The sequence below is a fragment of the Magallana gigas genome, chromosome 3 (genome assembly GCF_963853765.1).
Source record: "Magallana gigas chromosome 3, xbMagGiga1.1, whole genome shotgun sequence".
Taxonomy (NCBI): Eukaryota; Metazoa; Mollusca; class Bivalvia; order Ostreida; family Ostreidae; genus Magallana; species Magallana gigas.
In genome coordinates this window covers 52,387,615-52,407,470 of record NC_088855.1, presented here as the reverse complement: position 1 = coordinate 52,407,470, position 19,856 = coordinate 52,387,615, and the positions used below count along the sequence as shown (strand labels likewise).

Below are 19,856 nucleotides of genomic sequence, written 5' to 3'. Positions count from 1 at the left end.
GGGGTTCACTTCAGAATATGTCATAATTTGGTACAAGTTCAAATCAATTGACAATTGAATATAGAATTTTGGATATCTTCAAGCAAAGATTGACGTCGTCTTTTACAAGTTCGCCAAAGAGTTTTCTGTATCTGCATTTGATAGACAACTTCTGTTCGCAAACTTATCTTCAGAGACCGATTAATTGTAATGGCAAAAATCTTCTAGCAAAATTTAGAACTTCTTCTCACTCTTTGAACTTTTAAAAGACAGACTTAATAATGTAATAATAAGTCCGAGGTTTTGTAATATGTGTAACTACGTGAAATCAAATGTGTATAAACTAGTTTAGTTACTTAGTGTCGATAAAAATGTTAAGGTAAATTTCTACTGTAAGCTGGGGACAGGGAAGGGGAGACCATGCCACTTTGTTAAATTTACGATGTAATTTTCATAAATTTTAATTTTACTGGGGGGGGGGTCCCCTTTAGATCCGCTCGTGTTTATAACTCAACGGTATAAATCCCATTACATTCTATTAATCCGATAATTTTACTTCATCATGCAAGAATCTAGCAACAGTCGTTCACAATTCAAACTGTGTATGCAGTAGCAGTCTACATCAGTGTACATGCGTGGTGTCCTGTCCATCATTGTTTTTAATAAATGACTCGTACAAAAACAAGAATTCTGTATGTTTTATTAGCAATATATCATAGTAACTGTGTTGTAACAAGGAGAGAGAGAGAGAGAGAGAGAGATTTTGAAAAACATGAACAGCAACAGAAACATTCCAATTGACTAGAAAACCAAAAATAATCACTGGTTCCTTTGATATTTTATGACAACCATATAGTTTAAACGTGCTTCTATAAATCTACAGTAAACTACACACTATCCAAATATACATGAAAACGATACAAGTACTATACTAATGTAAATTATACTATACTATCCAACAGGTGGGGCACTTATCTTCGGCAAATAAACAATTAACAATCCTTTGAACTTAATTCAAGAAGTGTTTTATACTAGAAAGTATACAAATACATGGTACGATTACATCAGATGTTAATGCATTCTGTAAATCATCAAAGAAGAAATTTAATAACAACTTTGAACAAATAAATTACAACAATATTGTAAGTTCATTATTTTCAGAGGTGTTGCAGACATCTAGAATTGAAGTTCATTTATCAAATTGTAAGCAGTTGTATTGATAGGACAAACATTGTCCTACTTTACCCACAGAATCGCACCAATGATAATCAATACAACTAAATCAGGCAAATAATTATCTACATGTTAAAACTGTGAACATGTCCCTAGGACAAAAATCTCCCACATAAAAGTATCTATATAGCAACATGAAAAATTGAACACTTTTTTATAATTTGTATCATTAATTTAGGAAAAGTAAATCTATCTTGAACAGCAACTATGAGAAATGCAAACTAAGTGGCAGTCAATTCAATGTCAAATGGAGGGTCAATTTCAGAACACAATGGGACATATCTCACCCAATGTCATAGGGAAGGTCCAGGTAAAAAAAAATAAAATAACAAACTAGTTGAATAGCACCCCAAAACACCAATCTTAGTTCAGTGAATTATACATATACAAAGTATCATGGCAAGCTGAGCTATATCCAATAGAAGCAATAGCAAAATCAGGGTCATAGCAAAGGTCATGATTAAAAAAGGTCCTGACATTCTTATCACTCAAAAATTTTTGTTAAAGGTGGTATGGGACATCTGTAGATATCAATTTGATTAAAGTACAGTATAATTTAGATACTTTCAATGATTTAGAATTTTTAAATTTTACAATATTTAAACAAAAAATACGTTTCAAAAATTTTTGGAAAGATAAAAATTATAAAATCCCCAGTGGGATTCAAACTCATGACTTACAGATCCTCAGTGAACCCTCAAACCCACTTCACTACGCTGCTAGTTATCCATTTTCTGAAAGAAACTATTTATAACTTTACACTTAATTCTATTGTTTATTTCAATAAATACATGTAATACGTCACAACATGGAAGTGTCCCATACCACCTTAACAAAAAACAATTTTCATAAGAAGTGTATTATAAACTAAAATTGCAAATGAAGAAATAATGCAGTCAAATTCAAAGGAAAGGACATTGTGAGAGCACAATTGGATTGCTTTTACCAAAATGTATCATCTATTTCATGTTTTAGAAAAAAGCACTGAACTTAGCAAAACACTGTGCTAAATAAAAAGTGTTGAAAATGGACAGAAGAAGGAAATGACAAAAACTCTGTAACATGGTTAAATACTGCTACATGACAGGACATAAAAAGTGTAAAAGTAAAAATACATGTAACTGGACACAGAAATATGATACCACTTAATGTCCATCAAGTCATTGATAAGAAATTCAAAAATATAAAAGTGACAATGGCACACATCTCGGACATAAAAAAAATAATAATAAAAAAAACATGTAGAACACATCTTATAGGCAGCACTACTTGGGTGGCAGTATAGAACTTTGATTTTTCATCGGATTCAAATTTTAAATTTACTTCAAGAATATGTTGTATTGGAAGGTGACTGCTATTCCAAAAATTAACATAAAATGTACAGATATCTATTCATATCCAAAATTGATGAAAGCTCATGCATTGAAAGGTTGGAATAAATGTTTTAATATGAACCACAACTAATTCACCCACTTTCCAATCTTATTACTCGAGTGGAATGAGATGACTTAAGTATGGCTTGTATACATCTACAGAGTATAAAATTACGTATGAAAATGCCAGTTCCTTTGTTCCAAAAGACAGCTAAATTAGTCATCATCAGTAAAATGTTCTTGTATAAGGTGTTTATTGTTTTCTTCTTTAATTTTCTTTGCACATGTCCTTATATCCTACTAAATGAAAAAGAAAACAATCTTTAGTTTACACACTGTCATAAAAGGCTGAAGTCTCCCTCTGAAAGGCACTGAACCAATGTCCACATCAATTTTATTCACATAGATTTTTTATCAGCCTTTGCCTGCTGTTTAGTTCCAGAATAAAAAAAGGACAACGAAAAACACATATTTTCGTTGGGGCATAATTTCGTTGTTTTTAAACAACAAAATATTTCGTTGCATTTAATTTTGTCATATCGTTATCTCTTTGTATTCATTATTACTTGGGTTAAAAATTCGTCATGGATTTAATTTTGTTGATTTATACTGCCAACAATAACGAAATTAAATACTAAATGAATATTTCTGCTTCTACAGTTTATACATGTCTTTTACTGGCATTTAGTTGCAACTATAGTTAACTTATATAAAATGAACATTTTAAATTTAGACATGTGACAAGGTCCCAACCAAATTACAGATGTTTTACCATAGAACAATGAAAAATATAAATGAAATCAGAAGAATGCTTTCATTATTTACAGTTTTTTGGCACTCTGGATGGTGGTTGGAGGCTCCCCATTCTATCTCTCCCTCTAGATGACAAATTACAGGCTTGACTATTGGGTGTACTACTCCGTCTGTCATATATTATTTGACTCTGTGGCTGCTGGTCAATGTTATTAGACTGTCTCTCTAAAGGAGGGGCACTTCCCATCTGTTGTATTGTGGAATCACTTCTTCGTTGCTGACCTTTTAAGGAACTGCTATTCTGATGAACTATTTTGATACTTCCACCTTGTTGACCTATCAATAAAACTTTATTCTGTTTAGGTGTCTGTGGTCTCCCTCTTTGCTGACCTATTGCTGTATCACTCTGTCTGTCATATATAATTTGACTCTGCGGCTGCTGGCCAAGGTTTCTTTGCTGAACATTATGCTTTCTCCTGAAAGGTGGTATACTTTCCACCTGTTGTATTGTGGGAACACTTCCTCTTTGCTGACCTATCACTGAATCTCCTATTTGCTGAACTTTGTAACAACTTCTTTTCTGTACTACACGAGGACTTCCTTTCTGCTGAACTGTTTCAGAACTCCTGCAAGCCTTTGCTGGATAGTTTGGTAAATGCATTGCATCAGCTATCCTCTTTAGTGTAACACTTGCCACCGAGTTCAGTACTGCTGATAAAGGGTTGGTGTTTGATCCATCTATAGATGTGGATGGAGCTGAAAATATAACCAGATCAGGTTAATCATTTATTATCTTTTGGACTAAAATTCTTACTCTGAAATTAGATAAGCACAGTAATATTGAAGTAAAAGATAAAGTAATATAACTGCATAAACAATAAAATGCTACCAACGTACAATATGTTCATGTATATATACACGTCAACAGATCTACAACCTTGCCTAAATGTCATTCTAAAAAGTCTCACCATTGGTCTTGCATCGCTGGCAGACAGAGTTTGGTGGAAGAACATAATTGCCACAGTGGGGGCATCTCCTGCACTTCTCACAGACCTGTGTGCTGGTCCCTATCTGCCTACAGAAGATACACTTCCTGTAGACCATTCCCTTGGAGGTTTGTCGGGTCACCAAGCATCTCTCACACTGGACAGGATTTGTCCCAGGGTATCCACAGAAACAACAAACTTTAGTGTTGGAAGTGGGCTCTGACTTCACATATGGAAATCTCACAGGTGGACTATTTGAACTTGAGGCTAAACACGATAAAAAGTGGTTTAGTATTAGCTTAATTATTACAGTAAAGAACCAATATAAATAATACATATAAAATAATGTGGTTCTAGCATGAGCATCACAGTTTGAATGTGTTGCTTACCTTGGGGTTCTCTCTTGATGGCTGATGCAGCCAGAGGTTGCCTTGTACCTCCCAGTTCTGACTTGATTGATGTTAATACATCTGAATCAGGTGACGGGTGCTGAGGTAACTCTGAGGAATCATTTCCCTGGATGTCCTACAAGAGTGTCAAAGGCATGGTAACTCCATGAAAGTATCGAAGGCATGGTAAGTGTACAAAAGTGTCGAAGGCATGGTAACTGTACAAAAGTGTCAAAGGCATGGTAACTGTACAAAAGTTTCGAAGGCATAGTAACTGTACAAAATGTTTGTAGGCATGGTAACTGTATAAAAGTGTCAAAGGCATGGTAACTGTAATTAATTAAACAGAAATCATCAATTACTGATCTTCTACACTCAAGAAATATGTGTTGCATTATCTCAATAGTACATTATCTCTATTGTGCACAGCGCTTATCACAAAAGTTTGGAAAATTAAAATATAGTGATGAAGACAATACCTGCAGCCTTTGAAATTGGCTAGACTGTGCTGCTGGTTGGTCAGAATCACTTCTGGCAGCAGGGGGTGCTGTTGGCATGGCAGTAACAGGAGCTCTGACACCTGCTTCCTCCATTATGTTTTGTAATTTAAGTGAAATCTCAGTTATGCCTTCAAAATATTGGAATATGTATAACTGTTTTAACCAATGTACAATTATTATCAGTACAAAGATTTAAATCAATACACAACTCTTAATCAATATACAATGTTCACAGGTGCTTGTGGACTGGACCGTGCACTACCCCCCCCCCCCCCCAAAAAGCATAGCCTAGCGCTTTATTGTCATTAGACTTCTACTTCCGGTGCATCGAATAACCGCCCCCTATGAGCAGAAGTATACATCATTTAAACTAGTAAGGGAACCTGTTTCAGGGGTTTATGCACATAACTGCAAGGGCTATTGTGAATCATACGGGCTATTGTAAATTTAATGTACGGGGCTTACATGCATCATAGCGGGGGGTGTCACGCAGTGATGAGGAAATACAGTCTAGTGCCAATACAGAAGCTGAAATGTTATATACATACACTGTTTATCCTTAATATACATTCAGAAGCTGGGTTAGCGCTTTTCAGTTCTATGTGTACTTTGATTTTTCTAAAAATTTTTGTTATTAATTATCGTTAACAACCCCTTATGTCTCCAGTCGAAAAATAACAGAAATATCTCGACTCTGTGGCATTTTATATTCACACTCGTAAGGGGTAATGCATGGTCCAGTCCACAAGCACCTGTGACAATGTTAAATCAATACACTGTTTTATGCCCTGTGTATCTCAAGTTTTCTTGTTCTTTATTTTGTATTTTTTGTATAACAATTTTAAACTGAACACATTTGATTCAAACAAAATTTTGAATGTTTAAATTTATAACACTAGACTTTGACTCGTGCGTGCACGGGTTGACATTGCATATTGGACATTTACGAAATAGATACATTGACACACCGTATTGATGATTTACATAACAAAGCTATAAACCTACAATAATGCTATTAATTTCACTACACTTTCCTTAGAGTTATCTAGCTGTGTCTATTGAAGTTGCATTGAAAATAACAGTCAAACTTATTATAATAAACCTTTTTACTGTAAATACCTTTTGAACATCTAAAAATTTAATTCATATAATCGAAGAATTCAACACCTTTTCACCAACGTACACATATTTTCTTTGCTACAGAAACAATACACGGAACGCATTCTATCGTAAAACCAGGTCCATAGGAAATTTATCATATTAACGATAAAGCATGAAATATCTTCACTCTCCTAAGAAACACAATTTGATTTATTTTTTTTGCATGGAATCAAATATATTTTTGCCATTAAGAACTAAGTTGATATGTATAATTGTTATTTTATAATTTCTCTCATAAGGAATCATATAAATACCGTAATGTATCGTGTATAATACGCACTCGTGTATAATATGCACCCCCAAAGTTGACCAAAAAATGGTGAAAAAACAGCAGGTCCTATGTATAACACGCACCCAAAAAATGGCAAAATCAACGGCCGCCATTTCCCCCAAAACTATCGATGTTTCATAATAATTTTATAATCCATGCACAATTTCTTTAATTTTGTGATCGGAACATAGCACAGCGATGAAAATCGATGGCCGGCATTTTTCGAAATAACTAACGATGTTTAATGATAATTTTAAAACCCAAGCGCAATTACTGCAATATCGTGATCGGAACACAGCCAAGCGATATTAGAGTCAAAGTTCTTACAATTTTTCTTAAAAGGGATGGCATGATTTACATGGGTGGTATCAAATATCATTTCACACTTCCTAATGAGTTTCTTATACAACAGGGGAGACGTTGAAAATCATCATATGTAGAGAAAAACGGCAACCAAGCTTAGTGCTTAAAAGTAATAATGTTTGCAGATATAAACCAAAACAACATCAAAAGAAATGATTTAATTGATTAATTATAGTAAAACTCTTTGATTGTTGTTAAATAAACGTATGTATGTCGTATATCGTCATTATCAAGTTGTACAAATGATCGATGTATTTTTAGCAGTGTTTATGTAAAGCAATAACGTTTAACTGCATAAATGGACAAGTAGTAATCAAGTTTAATAAAATCAGCACTTAAAAACACCCTGTGAAGTCCGACACAAGACAGGTGCATGCTTCTGACACCGGAAATTGTTAAACAAACATTGACCACGCGCCAAGTCAACAGGTGGCTGCTTCCGTAATGACGAATACACTGGCGATATTTAAACTTGTTTGATGCAAGAAATTGTGTTGAGAGAGAATAAGTATTTCAATAAATGGAAATAAAACTAAGAATAAGGTATTTCTGATGCAGTAAATTTAGTATACACTCATACAACTTGCATAACATGCTATATCGGCAGTCACTACTCCCGTGGTATTAAGAATCACGGCTTGAAAAAATGGGGGTAAAATTTTAGTCCTATGTACAACACGCACCCCCCACTTTTGATCAAATTTTGGCTGAAAAAAAGTGTGTGTTATACACGTGACATTACGGTATATATGAACAGAATATAAAGCAAATTTCCAATGAAAATGTACACGTATGTGTATTGTTTCTGAGTTTATTCATGGAAATATGGTATTGTGGAAACATAAACTAAAGATCGCATTAGCTTGAATGTATTGCGCACGCGCAAGATTGTAAAATCCGAAAAATCCAGATGAATTCTGGGATATTTTGAGGAATTTTCGTTGATTATTAATTAGCGAAGCTTAATTGAGAAAAAATAAAAACAAAATGGTAATCTTCAAGTACCAATGATGTTAAAAATATATAAAACAAAAGACAGTGCTCTTTCGATTTATCGGTATTAAAGCCCAAAAATTTGAGTCCATTATTTTAACATAGTAGTATAGATGTAATATATGTACTCTAAATACACTGTAGTCATTGGTATGATAACAAGGTCACTTACTTGGAAGAAGGTTATCTCTGAGATGTAGAAATGTCCCTGGGGCCTCCCAAAGGGGCTCAAAAGCAGTCTTCAATGTTGTGCAGATAGAAGAGCATGTATCTCTAACTTTGGCCACTACATCAGTCTAATCATTAACAAGAAAAGCAATAAGCAATACAGCTTATCCAATATGATAATGTGATATATTATTTTTTTTAAGTTTGGGTCTAGTTTTAGCCGCAAAAAATTAACATCTATTTATACATTTTGATTCAAGTAAAGAGAATGTGAAATATTTTTCACTCTCAGACTTGAACCTGAGTTTCCTGTGTGTTACCTACATGTGCATTCCTTTAACTCCTGTGAAATCTTTCATCCACACAATAAATTTTCACCAACCTGGATTTGCTCCAACTCCTGCAAAAGTCTGCGAGAGGCATCATCAAACATATAGACTCTCCCTTTATCGACACCTTCGGCCATTGCTTGTTTAATTCGAGCATAGGTCCCATCTCCTGACTGCACAGCGCAATAATCATACACAGGGGTCAAGTTTTCCTAAAAAATAAAATCATCTTCGTATAACTGTGTAGATGTGTAATTATCCCCTTATTCGGGAGTGCAAGCATATATGTAGTTCGGACTATTGGGGATATGAACTTTCTGTGGGTTCAAAGCTTGAATTGTGAGTCAGAGAATCCAGTTTCAAACCACTGCAGATAAAGACTATTTGTGCCCCTGCCATTTCATGGTTGAGCATAACAAGTGAAATATGCTTCAGCTTACATGTAGGTGCACTAAAAGTGCATTGATAAACTATATTTGTATTGCCCTCTGAAATGTACACAACAAAGCAGCTACCTTTATTACAGGAGTTAAGACCCGGCTGGCATCCCTCTGTCTTTCTGTCACATATTCCTTCAGCTGAGCGACTGTCTCTGTCAACTGAAATTATGCAAAACAAAACCATAAACTGAAGCTGAATTGAATAAAAGTAAACAATAAATTATTCAAATCAGTATTTATTGACATTCTATTTTCCGATTGATTTCGAGACTCCAGCATGCCCCTCCCTTACTTTCTGATTGGCTGTATCCAGGAGGTAGAGTTGCACCCTCTGGGTACTACTGGATTGGACCCCGTGGGTGTGAAGCTCTTGACAGAGATTGGCCACAAACTGTCTCAGTACCATCAGTACTGTCACCTTAAACCTCTCAAAGTAACCCCACAGAATTCCACTGAAAGCACACCAAGTAGGAAATGGTTCATTTCACAACCAACTAAAACCTTAAAAGATGGCTACATAGACATAATACATAACTGATATTTTTTCGAAGTACATTTTAAGCCAGTTCAATAAAATACTTACAGAAACAGTAATTGAGTCCAACTATTGTACTTTTTTGTATTTTATAGGTGTATCTCATTAAAATTATCAAAATAGTAAAACCTCTATTTTCCAATCTTTATTGGGAGGGAGGGAGGGGGAAGTAGATGCCTTGTGAACTTTAGGAAACAAAGGTAGTCTGTTACCTGAAGACTTTATCCCAGACGATGCTGATACTGTTGTACATGGGAGCGGTGAGGTCCTCGTTAAAGTTGACCTGACCGTAAGTCGGGGAGGAGTAGACTCCCTGTCTCCTGACCGTCGCACGGTAAGTACTAAAATGTAGACCCCCCGCCTGTTTGTTCTCTTTGTCCACCTGAAGAACGGTTCAAATTAAATAGATATACATGTATTTACTACAATTATAATTACCAGGCATTAACAATATAAAACAATTTGGGACCTACCAGTAACCCTACTTTTAATTGATATATTTCTTTCACCATTTCAAAATGAATCTAACACAGGAAAAGTTCTTATTGCTTTTCCAGTACATGTGTGGTAATGTAAATCAAACATTTAAATAGCATACATATCCCCACCTGAAATCTCTGCTCTTATAAATATATTGTTATGAATCAGTTCTCAACTGGCCATTTTAAAATAAAAGGACACAAACAATACTTGATTTTGGCAATTGAAAAGGATAATTATCTACAGAAAGACATCAGAAAGAAAGCTTGGGAATTTTTTTAAGGCACATTGTTATAAATGTATCTGATGTAGGACTCCCTTCTTTACTGTAGTATATAAAATGAAAAATTATAAAGACTAAATACCGGAGCACTCCATTTAGCTGTCTGCTCATTGGCTCTGGCTGTAGCTGTGGTGATACCCTCTCCTAGTTTAGGCTTGATTTGGTTGGATATTGCTCCCTCAATGTCCGCCTGCAGCTGTGCTATGACGGATTCTAATTTCTGCTTTAGAGTGAAGGTCCTCTCTTCAATAGCGCTGCGAGATTTTAATCGCTCTCCTTTAGTCTGAAACAATTTTCAATTTTATTATTTGCAACTACTGACATCAATGCATTAATGTACTTTGAATAAAAAGTCAAAGTTGAGGAGGCTCAAATTGTTTAATGTCACCTCCAAAACACAAAACCTACAATGGAGGCTATCAAATTAAAACAAACAAAATTTTCAAACCATGATTTTTATTCATTAATATTAATACAATTGCAGTGAGCGCATTCAAGCTTTAGGTAAACTAAGCGTTTATTGACCTTTCCTATCAGTTTTAAAGACAATTCCATTAAATATTAATGTATAATTAATAATGTACCCTAAACATTTTGTATTTCTACAGATTGCAGTATTCTAGTTGCAAAAAATAAAATCAAACTGGAAAACTAAAACTAAAAATTGGGTTTTATTTTTAAACAATAATTTCTCAAAACGTTAAACATAGAATTAACTTTGGAAAGCCTAATACATGTATAAATGTAACAGCAGAACAGAATTGACAATGCTATAACTATGAAATCAGTGCTTACTGACCTGTATAGTTTCATCCTCTGTGAGATAATTCTGAATATCAAACACAAACTGTGCTACTCTCTGAAGAATTTGCTCCATACTGCTTCGATGTCGAACCTCCGTCATTTGATGGATGTAAGAACGTAATGCTGGAATTTGTGTCTCTTGTTCTGTACCAAACACCTAAAACAGATATTGAGGTGGCGGGTATTGGTTAATTTTGTTTTGGTTTTTAATCCCCCCCACGTCTCCCCTTCACAGCTCTCATTGTGTATCATACACTTCATAGTTTCAATGATTTAATACTTACTGTTGGTGGTCCATCATCCAGAATAATGTTCCTCATCTTCTGGTACTCAGTGGCACTGACACAGAAAACCTTCAAATTTTCTGCAGAGTTCCCAATATCTTCATCATCTTCATCACTGTTATATAAATCATCATCCTCTAATTCCTCTATGTTGGACACATTCCCTGCTTTTCTTTTCATTTCCTTTATGAAAAAAAATAACAACATACATGCACTTTAAACATGAAATATCAAAATTTCTTCTGATTCTAGATCTTGGACTATATTTCCACTCTTTGTAATTCAGGAAATTTTGTCCTAAAGGACTATGTGCGGTTTTATGCATTTTTTGCCCCCAAAATCAAAGTTTTAGAAAGAGCTTTGAAATTAAAGTGAAAGATAGTTAAAATCATATTGGAAGTAAAAGTGTAAAAGGTTATCACCACAGTGACGTCATAATGTAGGAATGACGTCATGAAGATTGCATTATTTTGATAAATTGGTGTTTTGTAGCAAAATATTGGTGTTTTCCGATGGTTTTCGACTGGGAAACATCGAGCGCAGGCTTGCTCAAGTACCGTTTTTTAGTATAACGTGTATAACTATCTGAAGAAAAACATACGTTTAAATCGCACTTGAGCAGACCTGCGCTCTATACTTCCAAATGCAAAATATAGTGCAAAAATGAGAATATTTTCAATTCTTTGCAAATTTGCGGAAATTAGGTCATTTAGGTGACGTCATAGATAAACAGCGAATGAGCAATGATGACTAAAATCAATATTAAAGTTATAGGCATCCTCTATCCAATGATTTGTGAAGATTTTATTTTTATACGATACTATTTAAAAATTGGTTGAAATCGGGGGCAGATATTTGACCATACCGCACATAGTCCTTTGGCTGCTGTTTCAATGAAAATGGGATGAATTTAATATTCTGTCCACTTCACTTTAAACTTCGAACATTCTTCTAACTCTTCATTTCTACAAAACGTTTTTTTCTTACCTTAAAAGCTAAATCCAAAAAAAAATAAGTTGCAAATGTGAACTGTTTACTTTCACTTTAATTTCACAGTAATGAACTCGAGGTCACTTTTATCAAGTCTAACATAAAATTCCTGTTTTAAATACTGTTATTTTAATGATACCGTATTTTTCGGAAATTAGGTCGTTACTTTTTTTCCCTGACACGAGGACCTCGCCCTATTCATTGTTTTTTTTTTTTTTAAATTTGATATGAAATTTTGCAAAAATTTATGCAAACCTCCAATAAAATCATGAGTATTTACTATAATACTGCTTCAATTTCTGTGTAAAAATCGTATGGATTTTAATCGATATACTGTAGTAATTTATCATTTAAACAAATTAAATGTGAATAAATTTATTTCTTCTCACTTTTCTTACTTAGATCACTGACTGAATCATCTTTCGATCATTATTACAAGCTGTCATGCATTTTGATCGTGTGCTTACGATAAACAGGGAATCGATTTCGCATGGTAAATGAAAAATGAGAACCGTACAAAGTGTAATTACAGGGGAAAAATATTGTTGGGTAGAAATAAAAAAAATAAACCGATTTGTTTTTATAATAGAATACATGTACAAGTTTTTTTTTCTGTATATTCAAAATAAAACTTGAGATGAAATCTAAAACAAGCCAGGTGTCTCTGAAATCAGTCTGGGTAGCGCCTGCTTTGTTTATACACAGTTGAACTCTCGGCACGTGCTACTCATGACCACAGGCTTCAATAAGATCAGAGGTTGACTCATGTGTATATACACAGTAAAAAGTCAGAGATACAGGGTTGTAAGTGCTACAGTAGTCATGCCTCCAGCCTAGGTTACTATCCCCCGGTGAACACTAGTTTGTACACATGGCAGGGAAGTAATAAAATTCGATCTTAAATTAATCCAGCTCAATAAAATACTAAATAAATTGGTTTGAAAATTTTCATGCAATTTCAGACATTTTCTTACAATGTTTTTAAACATTGGTGCGAAGGTTTTCTCTAAATCTTGCCCATATGTTAAAGTGGACACACTGTATCCAAGCTGTATTCCCTTCACAACAAGTTCTTTCAGGGGATAATAATCAAGGTTCCTACCCGTAGTCCGGCCTTGAAGTCCCTCTTTATTTCCTTCCTGGAGTAGTCGTTCCTGGCTTTGGCACACAAGCTGGACAGCTCCTTCCTCCTCTGAGCGATGGTCATCCCATGTTGAAGACTCTTCCTCTCATCTTCATCCACAGCCTGCCTATATGTCTGCAGGTTTTTGTTGTTCTTTTGGAGGGATTCTTGCTTCTCTTTCAGTAATGCCTTCATTTCTTTAATCTGCCGATTACAATGAAGGCTTAAATTTCTATCTTGATTGAAAATACTGACTAATATTTTTTTGATTGCTATAAGTTTTCATATGTTGATATAAAATTTACTGGCAAACAAGGGCAATCAAAAATATTCTTGAAAAATGAAATGAAATGGAAAACATTCAATATTTTACAAGAATTAACGACTCTTCAAAATTCCTTAATACATGTACATATTATTGTTACCTCCTCCGACTCCCCACACCCTCCATCTGTCAACAAACACTCCTCCATATCCTCTATGTTCTGCCTTAGCTCTGCTGATTCCTTCTCCATCTGTTTTATATACATCTTGTTGGATCGTTTGCTGATCTCAAGATCGTTTTTCTCCATCTCAAGACGATTTATCTCATCTTCAATTGGTTTCACTTTCTCTTCCAGATGCAAGCCCCTAAAATTTATGTATAGACTTGCATTCAAAGCTATCTTTTGTTGAGATTTATAATCCTAATGATAGGTTATTATGGTACATGTATGTCCATTTTATGAAAATCAAATTAAAAGAAGATATAAATGGATATTTCCTGCTTTACAGAAATATATGCATTCAAATTTTTAAGCACAAAAGGTAGAGACCTGATAATTTCAGAGTTCTTGATGACGTCAGTCTTGGTGCAGATAAAGGCAATGTTTCCATACTGGCCGTCCATCAACAGCTGTCTGCGGAAGTTCTCCCCCAGGAGATCCTTGGCGGTCTTGTCATCGATGGCTCGGTGGATGGAGGATACCACCCACACAGCTGTACAGTTCTTTAAATGCTGTAAAACAGGATCCATTAGGGTCCATAATGAATCATACCTGACATTTGGTTCATAAGTATTAATGGTTTCGTTGCTTTAGAGAGCCTCATTTAACATTGGCTATCTCTATGAAATTGTACATGTACAACATGTGTGTGTGAACATAAATAAATGCATCTCCATAGTCTTTATTTCATATTCAGGGCATTTCAATACATATTCAATTCATATTCATTACAATAAATAAAAAAATGTTATACACTTCAAACTTAACTCACATCTCGAGCTATTTTGTCTCGGGCAGCATTCGAGTCTCTAACCCCTGGTAGGTCTACAAGCACTGCCCCACTACTGCAAGCATCACAATTTGGGAGTCGGACAGTCACCTTCTTGACGATTGGCCAATACTGGTTTCCCACCCCTGGGTCAGCTGTTTCTATGTACTTATCTATAGCATTCCTAAAGTGTGTTGGCTGCAACATCAACAAGTTTAAATCAATTTGTTAGTCGGCTTGCCGAAAATTGCATATTTCAGGTGTCTGTTTGGGGAAAAGCTGAGCTAGGTCTATGCAGTGGAGATTGAGCCTTTCACTTTGCCTATCACTTACCTCTGAGTGACTGATGGTCTTAACCTTATCTAGCCACCTGGTGACAGTGGTCTGTCGACACAGAGCCTCAAACCTGTCCACTTTCCCATACACAGCCTTGATTTTAAGGAATGCCACTCCAGCTTCTGATTTTGGATCTGGTGTACCTTTCTTAATGTTCCCATGGACATCAGTCAGGTCCCGCAACAACAGCTTTAGTTCCGTGTACCATTCCTGAAAACAAATTAAACATTTAATAAGACAATCTATTGACTACAGTATATTTCTGTTGGGTGTAAGTTTTTTGTTTTGTTTTTTTTTTTTTTTTACTAAGTTATATGGTATCAACTAACTGCAAACATTTCACAATCACAAAAAAATGTCTTAAACAATATTAATACATTAATTGTTACAGAAAAAAAACAAGAGGCCCAGGGGCCACATCGCTCACCTGAGCAACAATTGCCTTAATTCTGATCAAATTAGCATTACAGTATCAAACTATCTTGACAACTAAGTACATTAGATCTTGATAAAAAAAATTGAAAATCGGCCGATTTTTATCCACCTCTTTCTTTTGGTAAATACCAAGCCCCTTTTGTTGTTGTACCTGTAAGAAGATTTTTCTCTATTCCTTTATACCCCCCCCCCCCCCCCCCCCATTTTGTGGCCCCACTTTTCTCTAGGGTATCATGGTTTCATCAAACTTATATCTGCATAACCTGTGCTTTCACACTTAGTACTGAGTTTTGGACCGAAAAACATCCCAGAATATTTTTAAAGATTTTCTCTATATATTCCTATGTAAAAATTCAAACCGCCATCACGGCCCCACTCTACCACTAGGGACTGTGATTTTGAATTTACACTCCCCGAGGATGCCTCTACACAAGCTAAAGCTTTTCTGGCCAAATGGTCTTTAAAAAGAAGATTTTTAAAGATTTTCTCTATATATTCCTATGTAAAAATTCATCCCCCACTGTGGCCTCACCATACCACTGGACTATTATTTTAACAAACTTGAATCTATACGATTTGGAAATGCTCTCACTCAGATTTGGGCTTTCCTGGCCTAATAGTTTTGAGAAGAAGATTTTTAAGAGATTTTCTCTATGTATAAAAATGTATCCCCCATTGTGGCCCCACCCTACCCCCAGGGACCATGATTTGAACAAACTTGAATCTACATTATCTGAGGATGGTTACCCGGCAATTTGAGCTTTCTTGGTCAAATAGTTTTTGAGAAGAAGATTTTTTAAGATTTTCTCTATATATTCCTTTGTAAAAATTCATCCCCCTTTTGTGGCCCCACCCTACCCCCAGGGACCATGATTTGAACAAACTTGAATCTACACTATCTGAGGATGCTTACACTCAAATTTGGGCTTTCCTGGCCTAATAGTTTTTGAGAAGAAGATTTTTTAAGATTTTCTCTATATATTCCTATGTAAAACTTGATCCCCCAATTGTGGCCCCACCCTACCCCCGGGGACCATGATTTGGACAGATTTGAATCTACACTATCTGTGGATGCTCCCATTTTAATTTGAGCTTTTCTGGCCAAATAGTTTTTGAGAAGAAGATTCTTAAAGATGTTCTCTATATATTCCTATGTAAAACTTGATCCCCTTCTTGTGGCCCCTCCCTACCTCCGGGGACCATGATTTGAACAAACTTGAATCTACACTACCTGATGATGCCTCCACACAAGTTTTAGCTTTTCAGGCCAAATAGTTTTTGAGAAGAAGATTTTTGAAAAATACCAACAAATTTTCAATAATTCTCAATTATCTCCCCTTTAAAGAGGGCGTGGCCCTTCATTTGAACAAACTTGAATCCCCTTCACCTAGTGGTGCTTCGTGCCAAATTTGGTTGAAATCTGCCCAGTGGTTCTTGAGAAGAAGATGAAAATGTGAAAAGTTAACAACGACAACGACGACAACGACAACGACAGACAACGGACAAATTGTGATCAGAAAAGCTCACTTGAGCCTTTGGCTCAGGTGAGCTAAAAAATGAAAATTGCAAAAAATAGAATTTTTTCACCAATCAATTTTTCTTCTTAACCAACCCTATTGCTACCTAAATTCATATTGCTAATTCAAAAATTTGTTTTCCATCACTATTTTCATCTTTGTGCATGCAGTAAATACTGGACCGGGGACAGAGGTGATGAGCTTGAATCAGACTGACCTCTCTGGACAGGAACGTGATGTCGGCCTCGTATTTATTGTTGGTCGTGTTGGTGACCACCTCCACCACCACCGCGGTGCAGGCCCTCATTCCCGACGTAGGAAGGATGTCAAGCTGATCCAACAGCGCGTTCATCAGGGAAGACTTCCCTGACCCTGTGTCCCCCACCACTGCTATCACTGTCTTAGACAGACTCATCCGGTTCTCCAACTCTCTCATCTCCTTTCTGAGATAGACAAGACATTGCTAACTTGGAGTGAAAAATTCCTGAAGACCTAATATTGCAAAAGTGTGAAAAATCTTTTCTCCCAAATACAAGCTTTATTATTCATCATCTAACTGAAATTTTCTGTAATTTATGTTAATTTTTTGTGTGGAAAACTTACTTCCATTGTGTGATTCTAGGATTACTTGCAAGACTCTCGGACTGAGAAAAATCTGTTTGAAGGGTCTGTAAAATCTCTTTGCATCTAAAATTGAATGATAATATACTTCTTCTAAGTCACAATATTTTTAAAGTGGAAACCACTACCGTTAATCTTACCTAGTCTGCCATAAAGGATTTATTTAATTGTGAACATACAATACATTGCAGTTCAGAAATTTTAAACAAAAGAAACCTGGAGATGTATACACCACCCCATTGATCTTACTAACGGTATATACATGTGTATGTTATTGAAGGAAATCCTTTGCCACTGACCTCTGTAGGTAATCCAGTGTCCGCTGATAGGGCGTGTTGAGGGAGGGCAGCAATCTGCGCTGTACGTGACTGGTTCTTGGGGTGTCCCCAGGGGTTTCCCTGCTGGAAGCCATCCCTGAGCTACTCAATTGGTCAGGACTCTGGTCTGTCACAAAACTTGTAGATTTCTTAGCCCTCAATTTCTGCATTAACTGTCTCACTCTGGATATGGAGGGACTTTCCTTGGCTCCTGATGCATTCTGGGAGGAATGCTGATCTGAAGACCTAGTCTCTGTTTGCAGATCTTTTATTTGACTTGAATTATCCTTACCTGTTGACTTTTTTTGTTTTTTAGATTCAAAATCTACAGAATCATTTTGTGATTTCCTCTTTCTACTGATATCAGGTAAATCCTCCTCCATTTTGAAGTCTTCTTTACCTTCATCCTCTTTAGCTTTCTCTACATTTTGATTCTTCTCATTACCGAAACTCTCACCGTCAAACACTTCATTAGAATCTTCATTAAGATTTCCAATCTCAACATGACCATTGGCACCACTGACATTTACCTCCGGAGAATCTAGTGCATCAAGGTTAACCTCGGGTGCAGAAAACTCACTGTCGCTATCAAATTCCATTTGTAGAATGGGTTTCGTTGGTGTCTGTAAGCTTTTGTTAAGTGAATCAGTTTTACTTGCTATGTCTAAATTGGTCTTTGGCTCAGCGTTTTCTGATGTAATGTCTGGGACCAAAGGTGACAAGGATTGTGAGCAGTATGGAGATAACACAGGAGGTAATCCATAGTCGTGTTCATCCTCACTATTCTCAGGGCAGGTGTTGGCCACAAAATCATCAGTACACTGATCATCTTCCAATGGTTCACTTTCATCCGATGTTGTTTCTGGCCCCACATCCTCATCACCTTTTTCCTTGGAGTCAATTTTACCTTGACCAGAATCTTTCCAGTCACCCTCTGACTTTTCAGAATCTTTCATTTTATTGGACATAGTGTTGACCTTATACAATAACTGTTCACCTTCATCTGTTGAATCTTCTGCTGGTTTGGAGTTTTCTCCTCCTGGGAATACATCTTGCCCTTCTCTTTCCTCCTGGTTCTCTCTTTCACCTGCTTAACAGTCATATTTTTTCTTAAATAATAAATTTCTAAAATCTGACTTGCAAAAAACTAATTCTTTGTGAAAAGATCCCTTATGTATTAATTAAAAAAATGAATATGTTACAACCTTTATGGGCATCATTTAGTGTATTCCAACAATCGTTCAATACAAGATGTAAGAGAATACTTTTATCATGCAAACAATAAATATCATGCAATGGACTACAGAAACATGACAGATCTAAAATTTGTGTACATGAAGCCTAAGAAAACTATTAGGTTAGATGGTCTTTCTATGAAAAACTATTTTGTAAAAAATACACATTTGCAGGTAGATAAAAAAACTTCACCTATTGTTCACTATGCATGTACAGGTAGATAAAGACTTTACCTGGCTGAATGTGTTCACTATCCTCCATCTGAAAGATGTCCGCTAAGGATCCAGCACCTTAGAATTAACAAGAGCCCAGTGTTATCAAATATTAAAACAAAGAAAATGTTAATTTCATCTGGGACATCACAAATTTGACTTACACAATCTAAATTAATATTTGATTCATGAAATTTTTTATTGCAAAAGCATTGGACCAAATTTCATAGAACAAAGATTTTCTTTTTTTAATTTTAGATGTAACAAGAGATTAAAGTTTTTTCTATCCTTAGAATCAATAATTCAAATTTTTCTCATCCATATAAGAAAAATCTTACTTAATATTTAAAAGGCAATTTACCATGTTTATTGTCAAATGTTTACCAGTACCGGTAAGATCTTACTGAAGATATTTGTTATTATTTTCTAAAAGTGCAAAAAACTAATCAACTGCTGCAGTGCATCCGTAAAAGTCAAACTATGTTAACAGT

At 35.4% G+C, this 19,856-nt stretch overlaps 1 protein-coding gene across 4 annotated transcripts in view; it reads right to left on the bottom strand.

Moving 5' to 3' along the window:
* Nucleotides 1-663: 663 nt before the first annotated feature.
* Nucleotides 664-19,856, bottom strand: part of LOC105330416 (serine-rich adhesin for platelets) — a 42,804-nt gene continuing 23,611 nt past the window's right edge. For 2 of the 4 annotated variants that reach the window (XM_034480763.2, XM_034480764.2), the window contains exons 10-31: nt 19,387-19,443; nt 17,900-19,007; nt 17,583-17,666; nt 17,197-17,422; nt 15,025-15,237; nt 14,695-14,889; nt 14,253-14,434; nt 13,863-14,067; nt 13,417-13,641; nt 11,325-11,507; nt 11,036-11,197; nt 10,319-10,519; nt 9,686-9,855; nt 9,231-9,390; nt 9,014-9,097; nt 8,552-8,710; nt 8,174-8,297; nt 5,193-5,341; nt 4,714-4,849; nt 4,307-4,591; nt 3,411-4,094; nt 664-2,885 (exon numbers count right to left, since the gene is read on the bottom strand). In XM_034480763.2, coding sequence (XP_034336654.2) covers nt 2,854-2,885; nt 3,411-4,094; nt 4,307-4,591; nt 4,714-4,849; nt 5,193-5,341; nt 8,174-8,297; nt 8,552-8,710; nt 9,014-9,097; nt 9,231-9,390; nt 9,686-9,855; nt 10,319-10,519; nt 11,036-11,197; nt 11,325-11,507; nt 13,417-13,641; nt 13,863-14,067; nt 14,253-14,434; nt 14,695-14,889; nt 15,025-15,237; nt 17,197-17,422; nt 17,583-17,666; nt 17,900-19,007; nt 19,387-19,443 — 5,024 coding nt within the window. In that variant the 3' untranslated portion in view covers nt 664-2,853. The remainder of the gene's footprint in view (nt 2,886-3,410; nt 4,095-4,306; nt 4,592-4,713; nt 4,850-5,192; nt 5,342-8,173; nt 8,298-8,551; nt 8,711-9,013; nt 9,098-9,230; nt 9,391-9,685; nt 9,856-10,318; nt 10,520-11,035; nt 11,198-11,324; nt 11,508-13,416; nt 13,642-13,862; nt 14,068-14,252; nt 14,435-14,694; nt 14,890-15,024; nt 15,238-17,196; nt 17,423-17,582; nt 17,667-17,899; nt 19,008-19,386; nt 19,444-19,856) is intronic. The other 2 variants (XM_066080283.1, XM_066080282.1) reach the window with 2 other exon arrangements.